Below are 20,515 nucleotides of genomic sequence, written 5' to 3'. Positions count from 1 at the left end.
CCAGGTGGGATACAATCCATTCAATCCTAATATAAATAGAGAGTAACAATGACGTCATTAGAGGTAGTCTGGGTTTATTCCAGTATGAATGAAATCAGAATCTGGTAGGATGATGTGGGATATTTGATTGAAGATACTGTCCTCATTGGTGCCGGCAAGCTATTACTTCTAGAGCTACCATGTGGCCCCAGTTAGTATGAAGTTTGAAATTTGCCTAATGAGAAAAAATATTAATATTCAATGCAGAGAGCAACATCTGCATCATATTCCAGGAGATATCAGTGCCTGGAGTAAAGCAGTAGTTCTCTGACATGGCTAGAGAACTTTGCACAGGATGATGTGAATATTCAATGACATTTGCTGGAGATCAGCAACAATGATAGATTCCAACCTGGTGAAATTAAAGAGAAAAGGGTGTGGCAGGGAACAAGAAGTTAAAGCTTCCCAAACTACTACTAAGCCTCTTGCTATTTATGGCTGCAAAAGTAGCACACTCAAGACACAAAATAGGTCACTTCAGAAATGTGGCACTCCAGCCATGCTGCATATTAAGACTATTATGGAACAGCAGTAATATAAGTAACATAGCAATGTCAAGTTAGTGCCATTAGTGGTGGGTGGGGATGGCGGAGAACGTGTTAACTATTTAGGTTCCTAGCAAAGAAAGAGGCTAGAGCTTATGGAAGGATACCAAAGGAGAAACTACAAAGGGAAATAAGACTAGACAATGTCATACAGTGGATGAGGTTAGTGAAAGCAGAAGATCTTAAGAATGGTCAGCAAAAAGCATGTCCTTCCCGCATAGACAATTCATGATAACTAAGGACTTTGGTACTAGGACATGGTGAGCTGCCTCATGGGTTGGAGGGCTTAGGGCTAAGCCAACCCTGATTACAGCACAAGCCCGACCTGAGAGGAATCAGGTGATTCCAGTCCAAAAGAAGCAAGAAGTTGCAGTAAAGTGGAGAAGTCCACAAAACTGTAGCAAGGTCTATAGCCATTGCTGGGAGCCAGGTGTCTCCTGCAGTGCCCTAGTCAGTGTGGGGGAAGCTCGAGAAGCAGGAAAGAATGAGGGAAAACTCTCCAGGAGCGAGGCCTGGAAAATACCCTGTGCAAGCCGGTAAAAGACTGCAAAGGCCCAGCTAGAAAGATTGTGGGAAAGGACAAACCTCCAGGCAGGAGCGGCTGGGAAGCAGAAAGACAGTCCCTCAGGACTATGCCCAGCTTTTTGGGTGGGGCTGCACCCAGCTGAAACTGGGCTGAAGACTGAGAGTTGATGTCTGTTTCTGGATTATCAGGAGAGAGTCGCTGAACTGGGGCTGGGTCCTAGAGGGTCAGTATGCACCTGGGACTCAATAAATTGGACCCTAAGAGGGGATTGTTTGAACGACCTTTGAACTGAGGGAGTTCTTAAAGGGCCCTGAAGTTCCCCCTCACCCACTTCCATTGCAGAACATTGCCCCGATTCAGCGCTTAAGTGGGTTCCGCAATTGTGGCCTGTATTACAAAAGATGTGACTTACGGCTCTGTGCATCAACAGTGCACGTCATAAAACTGACCTTTAAGATGAAGCAAATGTAAACAAACCATCATGTAGCCAAACTGTCAGGACTCACAAGGGTGTCAGGTAGCATCTGCCTCAGCCACTGGCAGTGACTTTCAGAAGGAAGCTAGACTTTGGGTCTTTGAGCATCACAAAGATTGCTCAACTACTAAACAGCTCTCAAAGCCAAAAGACCCACTAAACACATATTTTACCTCCCAAGGTTTCTTTCTCTGCTAGCTTCCCCATCCCTTACAATGAAGCCAGTGTGAGATGGCAGATTTACACCTGGCATGTTCTGCACACCACCTGCATCTGTTAGGGCGTGATTTCCTTTATAATGACAGCATTAAACATCTTTTGGCAAAGGCTCACAAAATCTGTTCTTGTTTGAGGCACTTAAAAAAAAGCTCATGAAATTCTTTGAGAAAAGCAGGAGATAAACAATCGACCGATGGACAAATTAATGTAGAAAGCGACAAGTCAAGCAAAGTCTATTTCTTTATAAGCAGAGTGGGCAGCTGGAGATAGCAAAACCCCAGACATGAACATAAGGAACATGGAACAGACTCTGAGGAGCGTCAGCCTTTCCTTTCTTAACTGGCCATTTTATAGTTTGCTTATGGCTTGAGTAAAACCTAGCTGAAACCAAGAGATGTAACTGGTACCCTTAATTTAAGAAACCATTAAATTCCTTTATGGAACCAGGTAGCTGAAATAATAGGAACCTCTACCTAAAATATAGGCATGTGTGTGAGGCCACTCAGGAATCCAAGCTACATGGGAAGAGGGGTTTCATGGGGTTTTATTTGATGGAGCTGTATATGTCTGTGAGAGAAGCAGGAGAAAAGACCAAAGAAGCAGACTCAGAGAAGCAGCAAGGAAGCATCAGACACAGTCATGGAAGTAATGGCAGCATGACCCTGAGAAAATACTAAGAGAGTGACTTTGGGCTAGGTGCTGTCTGGAAAGGGGGCATAGAAATTGTTTCCAGCTGTTTAATTCCTGCTGCATTCAGGGACATAGCACTTTGTATATCCTTTGTAAATATACAGGATTAAATCAAAGAAATACTTGGCTCCACCATCAGTTTCTCTTCCTAACCAGAAGAAACCATAGGACCCTGAATAATGGCAAATCATTCGAGTCAAAAAGAGGTAACAGAAGAGAAAGGGAAAAGAGAAAAAAAGTAAACTTTGTGGATCTTATTCTGCACTGTGGTGTCTGCTGGTGAAACTCTATTGCAGTTAGTACAGTTTTGCCAGTGTAAAACCAGAGTAATGAATGCAGTGCACAGCCTGGCTCACTAATTCTAAACTGTGCGGAGAGTGTCAGCAATTTCTGATTTATACAATCTCCTTAGTTCTCAAGCCATGCTGCAAAATATTTCAGAACTTGCCCGGCATAAGAACGATGTAAGAAAAAAAAATGTAACAATTGCCATTCTCTCCAGATATGTTCTAGCTATTGTGGGTCTCTCTCTGTTACTGGATGGATTTTTTTTACTTTCCTCAAATTAGAAATGCAAAAGTATTTTATTTAAAAAATAAAAATAAAAATGTGTGGCTATTGATTAGATGAACATTGTGCTCCTGTAGATTTTCAGTTATAATTGCTCCCCTTCTTGTCATGTTGTTTGTAATGTTACCCTCAAATCAACCCTCTCTCGGCTGATGGTTTCAGAAGATGTGTCTAGTAAACATTCAAGTTTTAGCTGTAAAATTGGCTGTCAATCAGCCCTGGAAATTGCAGTTCATGGCTTAATCTCAGAACCGATACAGCAAGGGGAACAACAAGGCAGGCCTCAGTTCATTGCCCATGCCATCCTGTGCAAATTATGGTCCTTATGCCTGGAGTGCAGCCTATCCCTGAACTAATCCTTAAAAACCAACTCTCTACTCACCTTCAGATCCCTTCTCAAGATCCATGTTTGGTGTGATACCTATAAGAAATCAGCCAATTGGTTGATAGCTAGGATGTGCCACTGTTTTTTAATATACTAATACTTTTACCTAAAAATAAATGATATTTAAATTGAAAATGAAGGCTGCTTTGGTAGCACCAAATTGTGCATTGGCTCATTGATGTCATCACATTTTCTGGTTTTTGTTACCCTTTGTAAAGGTGTAGAATAGAATATGGGCTAATTAAAGCAAATGAGCAAGCAACATAGCCGGAGCGCATTGCATTCATTCTGTGACTATACAAAACACATTGTTGTGAAGCAGTTAGCATTGCTACACACATATCACACCTAACTCAAACTCCAGTAAAGGCAAAGCTAAACCAGCTGAGAGTGCATACCCTGTTCTCCTCCATCCACAGGCACACACCTTACTAGTGTCACAGCTATCATCTGCTTACACATCATGCACCGCAATCTTAGCTCTTCCCCACTCAACCGTCCCCTCTCCAAACTCCCCTCGCTTCACGCTATTCCTTGTAGATATTTGAGGCTGTATTATGTTGTGCATGGTTGAGTAGGATAGTGTTGGCTTGGCACTGCAGGGGGCGCTTGCTCAAAGTGCGTGATAGAAAACTGGCCTCCCTGGAGAGGACAATATTGATTTTTGTCTGAGGCGTCTAAAATTGATCCTTCACTTTAAAATCTCATCAATAAGGGAAAATAGGGAAGCTGAAGGAGGACGCTTTGAATGGAGCAGCACCCCTGCAGTGCAAGCACAGAATGTTAATGAAGAGGGAGGGGGCACCCGCCAGAACCATCTCTCTTCCTGCTGCTATCAACATCTCTTCTCTAAATGCGTGCTCGGATCAGAAAGACACAGAATTTCTATTGACACAAACACCCTGCACTAAAGGCCCTCTGCTATAACGGTGCCAGCTTCTTGTATGGTGGAAGTGTACATTAAATGACAACAAAACACTAACAGCATGGAATCATCCTCTGGCGTATAATTTCTGGGAGTGGGAAGGGAGGCAGCAAAAGCATGGATGGCCTTGACAAGTACTCTCAAATAGTTAAGCACTCCATCTTCCAGTACTGCGCTGGAAATGCTTTTCTAAATCATAGACTCATAGACTCCAGGACTGGAAGGGACCTCGAGAGGTCATCGAGTCCAGTCCCCTGCCCTCATGGCAGGACCAAATATTGTCTAGACCATCCCTAATAGACATTTATCTAACCTACTCTTAAATATCTCCAGAGTTGGAGATTCCACAACTTCCCTAGGCAATCTATTCCAGTGTTTAACTACCCTGACAGTTAGGAACTTTTTCCTAATGTCCAACCTAAATCTCCCTTGCTGCAGTTTAAGCCCATTGCTTCTTGTTCTATCATTGGAGGCTAAGGTGAACAAGTTTTCTCCCTCCTCCTGATGACACCCTTTTAGATACCTGAAAACTGCTATCATGTCCCCTCTCAGTCTTCTCTTTTCCAAACTAAACAAACCCAATTCCTTCAGCCTTCCTTCATAGGTCATGTTCTCAAGACCTTTAATCATTCTTGTTGCTCTTCTCTGGACCCTCTCCAATTTCTTCACATCTTTCTTGAAATGCGGTGCCCAGAACTGGACACAATACTCCAGCTGAGGCCTGACCAGTGCAGAGTAAAGCGGAAGAATGACTTCTCGTGTCTTGTTTACAACACACCTGTTAATCCATCCCAGAATCACGTTTGCTTTTTTTGCAACAGTATCACACTGTTGACTCATATTAAGCTTGTGGTCTACTATGACCCCTAGATCTCTTTCTGTCATACTCCTTCCTAGACAGTCTCTTCCCATTCTGTATGTGTGAAACTGATTGTTCCTTCCTAAGTGGAGCACTTTGCATTTATCTTTATTGAACTTCATCCTGTTTACCTCAGACCATTTCTCCAATTTGTCCAGATCATTTTGAATTTTGAGCCTGTCCTCCAAAGCAGTTGCAATCCCTCCCAGTTTGGTATCGTCCGCAAACTTAATAAGCGTACTTTCTATGCCAACATCTAAATCGTTGATGAAGATATTGAACAGAACCGGTCCCAAAACAGACCCCTGCGGAACCCCACTTGTTATACCTTTCCAGCAGGATTGGGAGCCATTAACAACTACTCTCTGAGTACAGTTATCCAGCCAATTGTGCACTCACCTTATAGTAGCCCCATCTAAACTGTACTTTCCTAGTTTATCTATAAGAATATCATGCGAGACCGTATCAAATGCCTTACTAAATTCTAGGTATATCACATCCACCGCTTCTCCCTTATCCACAAGGCTCATTATCCTATCAAAGAACGCTATCAGATTAGTTTGACATGATTTGTTCTTTACAAATCCGTGCTGGCTATTCCCTATCACCTTATCACCTTCCAAGTGTTTGCAGATGATTTCTTTAATTACCTGCTCCATTATCTTCCCTGGCACAGAAGTTAAACTAACTGGTCTGTAGTTTCCTGGGTTGTTTTTATTTCCCTTTTTATAGATGGGCACTATATTTGCCCCCTTCCAGTCTTCTGGAATCTCCCCCGTCTCCCATGATTTCCCAAAGATAATAGCTAGAGGCTCAGATACCTCCTCTATTAACTCCTTGAGTATTCTAGGATGCATTTCATCAGGCCCTGGTGACTTGCAGGCATCTAACTTTTCTAAGTGATTTTTTACTTGCTCTTTTTTTATTTTCTCTTCTAAACCTACCCTCTTCCCGTAAGCATTCACTATATTAGACATTCCTTCAGACTTCTCAGTGAAGACCAAAACAAAGAAGTCATTAAGCATCTCTGCCATTTCCAAGTCTCCCCTTACTGTTTCCCCCTCCTTACTGAGCAGTGGGCCTACCCTGTCCTTGGTCTTCCTCTTGCTTCTAATGTATTGATAAAAAGTCTTCTTGTTTCTCTTTATTCCCATAGCTAATTTGAGCTCATTTTGTGCCTTTGCCTTTCTAATCTTGCCTCTGCATTCCTGTGTTATTTGCCTATATTCATCCTTTGTAATCTGACCTAGTTTCCATTTTTTATATGACGCCTTTTTATTTTGTAGGTCACGCAAGATCTCATGGTTAAGCCAAGGTGGTCTTTTGCCACATTTTCTATCTTTCCTAACCATCGGAATAGCTTGCTTTTGGGCCCTTAATAGTGTCCCTTTGAAAAACTGCCAACTCTCCTCAGTTGTTTTTCCCCTCAGTCTTGATTCCCATGGGACCTTACCTATCAGATCTCTGAGCTTACCAAAATCCACCTTCCTGAAATCCATTATCTCTATTCTGCTGTACTCCCTTCTACCCTTCCTTAGAATTGCAAACTCTATGATTTCATGATCACTTTCACCCAAGCTTCCTTCTACTTTCAAATTCTCAACTAGTTCCTCCCTATTTGTTAAAATCAAGTCTAGAACAGCTTCCACCCAGTAGCTTTTTCAACTTTCTGAAATAAAAAGTTGTCTGCAATGCAGTCCAGGAACTTATTGGATAGTCTGTGCCCCGCGGTGTTATTTTCCCAACATATATCTGGATAGTTGAAGTCCCCCATCACCACCAAATCTTGGGCTTTGGATGATTTTGTTAGTTGTTTGAAAAAAGCCTCATCCACCTCTTCCACCTGATTAAGTGGCCTGTAGTAGACTCCCAGCACGACATCACCCGTGTTTTTTACCCCTTTTAGCCTGACCCAGAGACTCTCAACACTCCCATCTCCTATGTCCATCTCCACCTCAATCCAAGTGTGTACATTTTTAATATATAAGGCAACACCTGCTCCCTTTTTCCCCTGTCTAGCCTTCCTGAGCAAACTATACCCATCCACACCAACATTCCAGTCGTGTGTATTATCCCACCAAGTTTCAGTAATGCCAACAATGTCATAGTTATATTTATTTATTAGCACTTCCAGTTCTTCCTGCTTATTACCCATACTTCTTGCATTTGTATATAGGCATCTAAGATACTGGTTTGATCTTGCCTCCCAGCTTTGCCCTGACCCTCCTTCCTCACTGCCATTATAGCTCGTGCTCCCTCCTGTTTCCAACCCATCTCCCAGGTCTTGTTCCCCACTTACCTGTGGGGTTTGCTCACCTGTCCCCATCGAATCATCAGGGAATGTTATTACTGACAAGAACTGAGCATGGTGAATGACTAGGATGCTTAAAGATAATCAGATAGCGTTTGCTGTTTCATCCAGATAAGACTGTGGGTACTGCAACTCATGGCCAAGAAAAAACAGGGAGGAAAAGAATTGAAACCCGAATTACAATGGCAGCAAAGCAGCACTGTCTTTATCCCTGGTGCCCAGGATTTTGAGAAAGTTCAGATCTAGTCAGAAGCTCACTGGTCAGTCTAGTCTCTCTTACAGGCCTGAATTGGAAGCTTGAATCTGTACGCCCTTCCTTCCTTAGGAAAGTTCAGATCTGGAACTGAATGTCACTGGTCAGGCACATCTCTAACTAGAAAGCCCAGAATATTACCAGCGGCATGATTGCTAAGCTAGTCAAATACTCCATTTGAAAATGATGGATAACTGTATGACCAATCATGATATGGTTTTGCTATGAATGTTAACATATAAGGTTAGTTAGATCTTATGTTTCAAGGCAGTAGGTCATTGCTTTCAGTGGTCGGGAAGAAATGTTAACCCTTCTGAACATTGTTACACAGTTGGATAGATGTATCATATGGGAGGATTATTTGAAGGACAGGGGAGATAAGAAGGTACTGCCCCAGAGAAGAAGGATAGTTGCTTTCCTCTGAACCATTCTGTATTGCCCATGTCTAGAGTCAGGCTACATGGAACGACAAATCTGATCTGGTGTTGGAAATCCTACATTGTTAAGTAGTTAAAGTAACTTTATCAAATACAATTAACTTAGGTACTTGACTGGCCCCCGTAATCATGGTATCTGCACAGCTAGCAGTCTTGTAAAGTGTTTATGCTCACAAAACTCCTGTGATGTAGGCAAGTGCTTTTCTCCCCATTTTACAGATGGGAACTGAAGCCCAGAGAGTGAGTGGCTTGTCCAAGGTCACACAGGAAGTCTGTGGTGAAATCTGAACCCAGGTTGCTGGTTAGACCCCTAGTTCCTGAATCATTCTGCCTCCAATTATATCACTACTACATCATAAATGTGGGCTATTCGTTATTATTGGATCAAATCCTCACTCAAATTCTGATTGAAATTATTTGGTTGAGCGAAGTTCATTATCGAGAAGTGACCCATTTCAAAGGTACCCATTAAAACATATATCAGTGATCCTTTCGGGGGAGGAATAATCCTGCTGGTTTAATGGTGTATTGCACCTTGGCCTCAGAAGGTGTCCAAAAGCACTGCTCAGTAAGGAGGTGGACTGTTAGGCAGTGACATTGGTTTATATTCATCTCTGGTGGAAGCCAGAGTAGAAGTGAAATATTCCATATCCCTTTCTGAAGGGAGTAAGAGACAGCCCCAGTGTTCTGGCAGACACAACATCTCTGAATAAAATAAGGTTCTAAAGTAGAAGACTATCCCCATGAGCTATTATTGATATGAGGTGGCCACATTTGCTTACACACTGATCAGTACCTAACTGCCACTGTATCATTCCTTGTCAAGTACTATGGGAAACTTTAAAAAAGATACTAGTATTTTATGTAGATACTTGAGACAATGGGCCATTGAATTATAATATTGTACTGGAATACTCTGTCTTCTTTTACATTTCACAGCTTTTGAACTTTCTGTAGGCCATTACCACTTGCTGCGGGAAGTACTGCATATTTTGTTCAAAATCAGTTTTGGTACAGTCCTTAGTTACATTATTTTTGTTTTAATTAGATCAAGCAAAGAGAAGACTCGGCAGCTGTGCTAATAAGCAAAGAGATGTGCTTATGCTCACCACAATTTCCTGGCTGACGGTTATTCTACAGTCGCCACGTGAGCGGCTCTGAATTTTGCACCAGTCTGATTTCAAAGTTTAGTCCTATGAAAAAATATTTGTTGCATTTTGGGGTCAGTTCTGCCACGAACTTTGTTACTTCAGCCTACTGCGGTTTATGTGGCCAAAAAATAACAACAATTTCGGTGATAACCAATATATCACTGGAGTTCTTGACAGTGAGGTTAAGCCACACAGAGATTTTCATAAGCTCCCACTGAGCTGCATTACATTGCATTACAATTGTTTATGTAACAAATGTACCTAACCTGTTGCTGTTACTACCCATCAAATACCAGATGTTAGACAAGAGCCGGAACCCAAACCCCTGATCTGAACCACATCAATATTATTAGGAGAGAAGTTTTGGAATCCAGACTTTGATTCAGATTCAAATGTCACAGCTTCCTGTTCCTTCTACAACCAAACGGAAACCCCAGATCCCAACACCAGTGACAGTTGGAAGGGGATTTGAAATCTAGATGTATTCTAGAAATGTCTGGCTTGGAACCATTTTCAATGTGTAGCTTCATCGTGTGTACCCTACATGTTTGTATTCTTTCATGTGAATTTATTGGTGTTGAAATGTTCCAGATGTCCTGCCCTGGAAAATGAAAGGTGCTATCCATGGACCAGGAACGGCATGGGCAGCAGCAGTGCAATATTTTCCCATATTGCCCTCTCAATGTATTTCAACCCCTATGTAAAAGAAAGCCCCTCTAAAGATGAGATCGAAGTCCAAGTCTCTATATCCACTCAGTTCTTGGCTTCTCTGCTCACACTGCCAAAAATAGCTTCATCTGAAAAATCAGGATTTGTTATGGAGACACTGGTCTTGCAGGAACAAAACAGAGATCACTGGGTGGCTTCACCTAAGCTAAAAAACAGCTGACAGATTATAACAACTTGGGCTGCATTTGCATCCCTGACTGAGCTCCATAACTCATTGTGAATCTCCTGAATTACATAGTCCGCCATACAGATGTTGCCATTAAAAAGCCAGCATTTATGAATACTTACCACGTCATACTCTCTGTGATACCAGAGCTATCTCCTCTTTGTAACAAGGGGCAATGCTTCATTAACTATGTCAGGAGTCACAGCTTTTGGAAAATGTTGACTTAGAACAAAACATGCCTCTCCTATACATAGCTTTTAAAAAAATGAATGGGAGGGAAAAAGAAGTCTGAATACAGAAACTGGCATCCAGACACTACCAAGCATCTCAAAGAAATAACCACTCCAATTTCAGATGCTCAGACAATATGTTGTGTTGGGAGAGAGTCGCTTTCATTTCATAAACTGCAGTAAAAATAAGCTGTAAGATGGTTAAAAACTATATTTTGGACAGATTGCCTTATTTAAGAGCCATAAAAGAGCAACAACCAGTCTTGAGTGAACAAAGAGTGGTACCACAAAATATGCTTAGCGGATACTAATTCGCAACTGAACTGCTGTGACTCATCTTACAGACAATTCAGGTGGGTCATTTATGCACACAGGATGAGCTACTTAGCTGTTGTTTAGAGCCATTGAAATGAATTACAGAGAATATTCCTGAGCAGTTATCACAAATAAAGTAGCCGTGCCACTTTATCCTGGGAATGAATTCAATGAACTGTGTAGTAACAAGACCTGCAGTTGAGAGCCACAGAGCACAGCAGAAATCCCCTGGCTTGGTCATTCTTTTCTAGAAAATCCTTATTATGAGTAAAGTAAATGCACAGCCGTATCCTAGAAGGTGCAGCTGTACTCCTGCTAAAATGGTATTAACTGAAGATTTTCAAATCTTTGTTTGGTGAACCTCAAGCCCTTCTGTGCAGTAGATAACTCACCCTAGATTAATTTTATTCCTGAGTGTGAGAGCACCGGTTAATGAATAATAGAAACACAGAGACTGATCTGCACCGTAGGGCCCTGCTCCTGCACATTGTTGATGGATCCCTGGTCCACATGACGCTCACTGTGAGATTGGTGTCTAGATTATCTTGTTGATGTGAGGAAATTGAAGACAAAACCCTACACGAGAATAACTGCCTCATGAGGGGGAAAAAATGGAGCAGAACAAGCAGATGACCATTTATAAAGGTCCTTTTTCTGTGTGTGCATTTCAATGTCTTGTTTGTTTTATTCTTGTTTAGGAATCTACAAAGGACATTGCTTCCGAATCAACCACTTCCCTGAGGACAATGACTATGACCATGACAGCTCAGAATATCTTCTCCGTAAGTGTCAAAATAACACGCCTCCTTAACAAGGATAAGCAGTAGGGACAGGTGAACTTGTTGGGGTAGCTAGATACAAACCTTCTTTAACTCAGAACACAAGGTTCCTTCATCCCTAGAGATTGTGCCACACTGGCAGTCTGGATGCAAAGACCCCAAGACTTTGGAGATGTTTGAAATCTGAGCCTTGATCCAATCCAAACACTGCAAGTGGCCCCAGACCATATAATGGCCCAAACCATAACCCTGGGAAAATCTCAATACTCACATCACATTGATGTCAATAAACATGACTTATATTCGGGAGTGGGACTTTGGCTCCAAACACACCCCAAATTGCAGTGGTGTAACTTGGGCCAATCTCTATAACTGATAAGTCAAAAATGGAAATGATGGTGAGTTCTCTAAGGCGCATGAGTCCAGCTCTGTTTTTTCAGTATCTAAACCAGGGGTATTTGTGACCAGGGGCCCATTTCATTCAAATCTCTTAAACTCTGGAGGGATGTGCCTTTTTCTGTGTGTAGGGAGAGAAAGGTGGGTAAATAGTTCCAGGTTCAGTCATGCTAATCCATGTGGGAAAAAACTCATTTGAAAAGTATTTATGGTCAGGTCATTGCTCTCTCACTCCTCCTCCTTCTCTTCCCTTCCCCCTCCCGAAATACTTTTGAGAGAGTACAATTGTCTGGTCAGACGCAAAGTCATTGCAGCTCATTATAGGTCTCAGGGTTCCAAGGGGGCAGTTCCCTGCTCGGTTATCTCAAAGCATGTGGAGTTCAGTATCTGGACATCACTGAGCCCACAGTAATCCATGGGGAGTTGATTGGTAGAATCCACTCCCCTGCCTAAAGCCCAGACTTTTAAAAGGTATTTAGATAACTAATTCCCATTGATATTTCAATACCTTTGATGCTCTTGATCCAAGTCCCTTTTGAAAATGGGAGTTAGGGGCTTAAGTCATTTATGCACTTTTGAAAAATGTCCCCTTGTCTTATATTTGCGTAAAGTTATTTGCAACTCAGACCTTTGGAACGTTTTAGCCATTTGGTTGTGAGATCTGGCACTTGCAAAGACATTACAGTAGTAAGGGCTATATGGGTGTGTAGGTAGACAAACAGAAGTGGATATTTTTCCATTATTTAGAATAAGAATCAGAGCATCTGTGGCATCTTTGCTATATACCCAATCCTTATCCGGAATTTCAGTATAATTCACCACATATTTTTCTCAATTTCTTCCCATTAAAAAAAAGTTGGGCTCATGTTTTAAGTCCTCATCAATTTGCAGTTAAGACAGCATGGCAGGAAGGGAAGCCCAGTTTATGTGTTTTGCTGATGCTGAATTGTTCAGGTGAAGGGCATCAAAAAGCCACAGCGGAATGATCACATTAAGCTCAGAAGGTTCACAAGATTTTTCAGGATTCAGAGGGTGGCTTTGTACAGCCTGCTTCACGGATACCAGCATACTGTAAACAGACAAAAGACAAATGAAAAGGTTTCACATTGTTAGTGCTATGGGACATTAATCCAAAGCTCACTGAAGTCAACAGACTGACTGATTTAAAGCCCACAGAAATCAATCAGGGAGAGAGAGAGAGAGAGAGTTTAAAACACTGTGACATCAAGAGATTTATATACACTTCAATTTTCCTATTTACCATTGAGACGTCCCATTAAATAAACAAATGACAGATGCCATCACTGCTCACATGTGCACAGAAGACTTATACTCAATCTTTTGTGGGAAAAGTCACCCCACTAGGTATAGGTTTTAAAAAATTTCCTCCACAGGCCTGCACAGAGACTTAAACAACAGATAACTTCTTACCACACTGTGCTGTGTTCAGTTGACAGGAGTATAATTTCTGGAGCTACCACGATGTAACAGCTGATTCCATAGAGGACACACCAACCCAGCGGAGTTGCATTGGTGTAACTGAAAGGAGAGTTTTCCCAACTCTGTCCATGGACTGCATGACAAAGGCCTTGTCTACACTGCCACTCTATGGCGCAGAAACTTTCTCGCTCAGGAGTGTGAAATAACACCCCTGAGTGACGCAAGTTTCAGCATTGTAAAGTGGCAGTGTAGACAGTGCACCAGCGCTGGGAGCCGGGCTCCCAACGCTGGGAGCTACTCCCCTCATGGGAGTGGGGTTTCTGCCACGACTACACCACCACGTTAAAGTGCTGGCGCAGTGAACATTGGCAGTGAAGACAAACCCTAAGTAAACCCTAGGTAAGCTGAATTTATTTTGCTCCTTTGATCTTCACACCTGCACTCCATCCACTAGTCTAACCGGTAAATGTAACTGCTAAGATTAAATCCTGACAAGCAGTTCTCCTATTGACATTATGGGGATTTTTAATAAAAGGAATCCTGCCATAAAAATGTTTTAATTCCTCCACCCACAAGTGGTAGCTAGGATAAGGCGAAAGTAGAGAAAAGGAATTATACTTGTCAGAGATCTGAGATTTGCTGCAATGTATGCAATCATGGATCAGTGATGGTTTTAGAATCCACTATCTTGCAAAGCATCAGTTCTAGAAACAAATACCAAATACCACTGGAAATAATGGAAAATAGGGATTCCTTGCTTTTCAATTATATAAAGCTTTCAAGCCATGGCAGTCTGTAAGGTATTCGATCTGAAATATCACAATAATGTAAAAAAATAATTTAAGAAGTTTTCAGTGTTTTTATAAAAATATAAATACCGACTTTACTGTCACACACTGATACCTGTTAAATTGGATTGCTGTAGCTACTTTGTCTCCTGATAACGAAGGCAACCTGGCCTTACAGGTGAAAGGATTTGACAACTAGGGTGACCAGATTTCACGATTTTATAGGGACAGTCCCGATTTTGGGGTCTTTTTCTTATATAGGCTCCTATTACCCCCCATCTCCCGTCCCGATTTTGCACACTTGCTGTCTGGTCACTCTATTGACAATACTACCAGTGAAATCAACTGTAACACTTTAAACATTGTCAATATGAGCTTTTCCTTAAAACATGTGACATAAACAAAGCATGTACTCACAGAGCAGAGTAGAGAGATTTTGTTGGCTCTTGTATGGAATGACAGCATCACTCATTCATATGAATTGTGGCTCTTCCACTCACAACTTATCCCAGCCAAACTGTGTTAAGATAATAAAAGTCAAGTAGGTGAAAGAAAAGGGGCATTATTTAAAAAAAAAAGAAGATCTGGGTTCTGCAAAAATGCATCTGCTCTTCCACCTGCAGCTACTGCAGATGCTTGTGGAAATCAGGAAAATATACATCTGAATGGTAAGTTATATGCAAAGTTGCTGTAGCCATGGTGGATCCAGGATATTAGAGAGACTAGGTGAATGAGGTAATATATTTTATTGAACCAACTTCTGTTGGCGAGAGAGATGAGCTTTTGAGGTCACAAAGAGCTCTTCTTCATATGTAACAGAGGCCTGGTCTACACTACGCATTTATACCGATTTTAGTAGAGTTAAACCGATTTAACACTGCACCCGTCCACACAACGAGGCCCTTTATATCGATATAAAGGGCTCTTTAAACAGGTTTCTGTACTCCTCCCCGAAGAGAGGAATAGCGCTGAAATCAGTATTACCATATCGGATTAGGGTTAGTGTGGCCGCAAATCAACAGTATTGGCCTCCGGGAGGTGTCCCACAGTGTACAACTGTGACCGCTCTGGACAGCAATCTGAACTCGGATGCACTGGCCAAGCAGACAGGAAAAGCCCCGTGAACTTTTAAATTTCATTTCCTGTTTGGCCAGCATGGAGAGCTCACCAGCACAGGTGACCACGCAGGGCTCATCAGCACAGGTAACAATGCAGTCTCCTGAGAATCGAAAAAGAGCTCCAGCATGGACCACATGGGAGGTACTGGATCTGATCGCTGTATGGGGAGAGGATTCTGTGCTAACAGAACTCCATTCCAAAAGACGAAATGAAAAAACATTTGAAAAAATTTCCAAGGCCATGATGCAGAGAGGTCACCTTAGGGACTCAGTACAGTGTCGTGTGAAAGTTAAGGAGATCAGACAAGCCTTCCAGAAAACCAAAGAAGCAAACGGAAGGTCCGGGGCAGGGCCGAAAACATGCTGCTTCTACGCTGAGCTGCATGCAATTCTAGGGGGGGTCCGCCACCACTACCCCACCCCTGTCCGTGGCTTCCGAGGTGGGGGTGGTAATCTCAGCCATGGCTGAGGATTCTGCGGACCGGGAAGATGAAGAGGAGGAAGAGGAGGATGAGCTTGCAGAGAGCACACAGCACTCTGTTCTCCCCAACAGCCAGGAGCTTTTTCTCACCCTGACGGAATTACCCTCCCAGCCCTCCCAAGCCAGTAGCCCAGACAATGAAGCCATGGAAGCGACCTCTGGTGAGTGTACCTTTGTAAATATAAAACATGGGTTTAAAAGCAAGCTTTTTTTAATGATTGGTTTGCCCTGAGGACTTGGGATGCATTCTCGGCCAGTACAGTTATTGGAAAAGTTTGTTAATATGTCTGGGGATGGAGCGGAAATCCTCCAGGGACATCTCCATGAAGCTCTCCTGGAGGTACTCCAAAAGCCTTTGCAGAAGGTTTCTGGGCAAGGCAGCCTTATTCTGTCCTCCATGGTAGGACACTTGACCACGCCATGTATGTAGCAAGTAATCTGGTATCATTGCATGACAAAGCCTAGCTGCATATGGTCCCGGTGATTGCTGGCATTCAAGCAACATTCGTTCTTTTCTCACTGTGTTATCCTCAGCAGAGTGATATCGTTCATGGTAACCTGGTTGAAATTCAGGAATTTAATTAAGGGGACAGAGATGGCCATTCCTACTGGGCTGTTTGCCTATTGCTTAAAAGACATCCTTCCTTCCAGGTAGCCAAGCAGGGGGAGGGGAGGAGGGGATGGCGCTGAGCTTTTTCGCATTTGGCTAGCAGGGATCTTCCCTGCTCCCAGCCACGCGGTGGGGGGAGGGAAGCGGGGTGATTAGCAGTGATCTTCCATGATACCAGCCACGCGGTGGGGCGAGGGGTAAAGCGATCATCCCAGAGAATTGGATGGGGGGGGTGGTTGCTGCTGCTGCATGTTAACAGGAAAGAAGCAGCACTGAACAGGATTTGCGTGGTATTTGGGAAAGGAGAGCACTGTGCATATGAAGGCTGCAGAAGCCGAAAGACAATGGCTTACCATAGACGCATGCAAGCTGAATTCTGCTGCCCGGACCTGCTTCTGTGAGATCTCTAACACTAGAGCCGCAGGTACTCAATATTAAGATGCAAAATGCGACCTTGTAGTGAAATCACATGTGCTATGTAAGGTGAATAGTGTTGTTCACTGTGAAAGAGTATAACCATTGTTCTGTAAAATGTATCTTTTTAAATACTTCTCTCCCTTTTTTACCTCCCTTATGCAGCTGCAAATTTTTCAAGCCTCCCTACACCATCCCGAAGGCTATCTCAGATAAGGCGGAGGAAAAAAAAGATGCGAGATGAAATGTTCTCGGAAATCATGGAAGTAACTCTCAGTGAAAGAGTTCATCTGAATGAGTGGAAGGACGTGGTATCAAATTACAGGAAAGATGCCAGTGAATGGAGGGACACTCGAGATGAGAGGTGGCACCAGGAAAATCAGAGGTGTAGGCAAGAAGATATGCGGTGGCGGGATGCAATGCTGGGGCTGCTGCGTGATCAAACTGACATCCTCCGACGTCTGGTGGAGCTTCAGGAACAGCAGCAGGGTCACAGAGTGCCGTTGTAGCCCCTGTGTAACCACCCTCACCACTCACCATGTTCCATATCTTCCTCACCCAGACGTGTAAGAACGCGTGGGGGAAGGCTTCGTGCACCCGCCCACTCCACCCCCATGGACAGCCCAACCAAAAGGCTGTCATCACTTCGCAATATTTTTAGTGGCCTTTTCCTTCCCTCCTATCCTCCTCCCAAACCACACCTGGGATACCTTGTCAGTTCTCTCCCTCTTTTTATAATTACTTTTTAATAAAGAATACATGATTTTTAAACGATAGTGACTTTATTTCCTTAAGCAAGCTGTAATCGAAGGGGGAGGGTGGGTTGCTTACAGAGAATGAGTCAATCAAGGGGGGCATTCATCAAGGGGAAACAAACACAACAGTCACATCGTACCCTAGCCCATGATGAAACTCATTTTCAAAGCTTCTCTGATGCGCACCGCTTCATGGTGTGTTCTTCTAATCGCCCTGGTGTCTGGCTGCGCGTAATCAGTGGCCAGGTGATTTGCCTGAGCCTCCCACCCCACCATAAAGATCTCCCCCTTACTCTCACAGAGATTGTGGAACACACAACAAGCAGCAATAACAATGGGGACATTGGTTTGGCTGAGGTCTGAGAGAGTCAGTAATGTGCTCCAGTGCACCTTTAAACGGCCAAATGCACATTCTACCACCATTCTGCACTTTCTCAGCCTGTAGTTGAACAGCTCCTGACTACTGTCCAGGCTGCCTGTGTATGGCTTCATGAGCCATGGCATCAAGGGGTAGGCTGGGTCACCCAGGATAACTACAAGCATTTCAACATCCCCAACTGTTATTTTCTGGTCTGGGGAGTAATTCCCTTGCTGCAGCCGTTTAAACAGAGTAATGGTCCTGAAGACGCGAGCGTCATGAACCCTTCCTGGCCATCCCACGTGGATGTTGGTGAAACGTCCCTTGTGATCCACCGGTGCTTGCAGCACCATTGAAAAGTACCCCTTGCGGTTTACGTCCTGGGTGCCCTGGTGCTCCGGTGCCAAGATCGGGATATGGGTTCCATCTATCGTCCCCCCACAGTTAGGGAATCCCATTGCAGCAAAACCATCCACTATGACCTGCACGTTTCCCAGAGTCACAACCTTTCGTAGCAGCAGCTTAATGATTGCTTTGGCTACTTGCATCACACAGCCCCCATAGTAGATTTGCCCACTCCAAATTGATTCCCGACTGACCAGTAGCTGTCTGGCGTTGCAAGCTTCCAGAGGGCTATTGCCATTCACTTCTCAAGGGCTGCTCTCATCTTGGTATTATGGCGTTTCAGGGCAGGGGAAAGCAAATCACAAAGTTCCATGAAAGTGCCCTTACGCAGGCGAAAGTTTCGCAGCCACTGCGAATCATCCCAAACCTGCAAAACTATGCCAGTCTGTGCTTGTTTCCGGGCCCAAAATCGGCGTTCAATGGCTAGAACCTGCCCCATTTCCAGCAGGATCTCCAAAGTGCAGGGGCCCGTGGTTTGAGAGAATTCTGTGTCCATGTCCTCATCACGCTTGTCGCCGCTCTGCTGTAGCCGCCTCCTCCTCACCTGACTTTGTAGGTCCTGGTTCAGCATAGACTGCACGAGAATGCACGAGGTGTTTACAACGTCCACGATTGCGGTCTTGATCTGAGCAGGGTCCATGCTTGCTGTGCTATGGCGTTTGCACAGTTCACCCAGGAAAGAAGATGCGAAACGGTTGTCTGCTGCTTTCACAGAAGGAGGGGTGAGGCTGTACCCAGAACCACCCGCAACAATGTTTTTTGCCCTATAAGGCACTGGGATCTCAACCCAGAATTCCAAGGGGTGGGGGAGACTGCGGGAACTATGGAATAGCTATGGGATAGCTACCCACCGTGCAACGCTCTGGAAATCGACGCTAGCCTCGGACCATGGACGCACACCACCGAATTAATGTGCTTAGTGTGGCCGCGTGCACTCGCCTTTATACAATCTGTTTTACAAAACCGGTTTATGTAAAATCAGAATAATCCCATAGTGTAGACATACCCAGAAACACTGGATTTATTACAAAAAGCTATAACCCATTTAAATCACACACCCCTGCTGGCTTCTTTCTCACCATGACTGGAAAGGTGTTAAGGGGCCACTTTACACTGAACGGTCCCTTGAAACATGTGTTAATTAGTGATGCTAAGCAAGCTGTTTCACCTTGTATTTAGCTGTGACACTTGGAGTACATTTCCCAGATGGGAAGGAGAGCTCTATGGCGCTCGAACAGTCATCTCTCTCACCAACAGATGCTGCTCCAATAAAAGATATTACCTCACTCACCTTATCTTTCTAATCTCCTGGGACCAACACAGTGACTAGACAGCTAAAAGTGAGTTAGGCACCCAGTCTGCATAGGTGCTTTTGTAACTCACAATAGGCACCGAGCTGCATATTTAGGCACTTAAATACCTTTGTAAATACGGCTCTTAGACTTTGAACCTGAAAACCTCTCCACAGACAGAACCCCTCTGCTCAAAGGCCCTGATTCAACAAACCATCCCTGTTGAGCACCGCACTTAAGCATAGGCTTAACTCCTAATCCCATCAGTGGAATGTAAGCATTTGCTTAATTGCTGTGTGAAGTTGGGGCCCCAGTGAGCCCCACTGAAAGCAATGGGGCTCTACATTGGCACAGAGCAGCTTGCAGGATCAGGGCCTGTGGCTAACTGCATGCACTTCTGCAATGCATGCGTGTAGCAGTCAGGAATTGCCTGTGCAGCCAGGGATGCGCTGTTGCACAGTGGTCTGCAGCTTCCATTTTTGAAAATGTATCCCACACTGTTCATGTAAAACAGTAAAAGCCAGAACAGAAAGGTAGAGCTTTCTGAGTCCTGTGTGAAGAAGTGCAGAACTGTGCTGCCGTTTCTTTACCAACAGAGGTGTCATACTGGATAGTAGTGCAAAGAGACAGGACAGTAAACAAAAAAAAATAGAGGAGAAAGCAAAAACTGGATTTCCTCAATATTTTTTGATATGTTGTCATTTTATTACCAGTATAGGGAGACATATGTAAATTCTGCATAGTACATATAAGCTGCTTTTAAATTTCAGGACCAGAAATACCTGTTGTAGAAGGAAAACTCTGCACTTTTGTGTGGGAAGAAAATGCCATGTTTTGACTCCCTGTGTGTTAAT

General features: G+C 43.6%; 1 protein-coding gene across 2 annotated transcripts in view; it reads left to right on the top strand.

Moving 5' to 3' along the window:
* The window catches only part of CACNG4 (calcium voltage-gated channel auxiliary subunit gamma 4), a 65,249-nt gene that overhangs the window by 33,432 nt on the left and 11,302 nt on the right, over positions 1 to 20,515 (top strand). The window contains exons 1-2 of one of the 2 annotated variants that reach the window (XM_030534977.1): positions 9,328 to 9,381; positions 11,524 to 11,607. In XM_030534977.1, the coding sequence (XP_030390837.1) occupies positions 9,336 to 9,381; positions 11,524 to 11,607 (130 nt within the window). In that variant the 5' untranslated portion in view covers positions 9,328 to 9,335. Of the gene's footprint in view, positions 1 to 9,327; positions 9,382 to 11,523; positions 11,608 to 20,515 lie in introns of those variants that run through there. The other variant, XM_030534976.1, reaches the window with a different exon arrangement.

The sequence above is a fragment of the Gopherus evgoodei genome, chromosome 15 (genome assembly GCF_007399415.2).
Source record: "Gopherus evgoodei ecotype Sinaloan lineage chromosome 15, rGopEvg1_v1.p, whole genome shotgun sequence".
Taxonomy (NCBI): domain Eukaryota; kingdom Metazoa; phylum Chordata; order Testudines; family Testudinidae; genus Gopherus; species Gopherus evgoodei.
The sequence above is the reverse complement of the archived record's forward strand: the minus strand, read 5'-3'. Positions and strand labels throughout refer to the sequence as shown.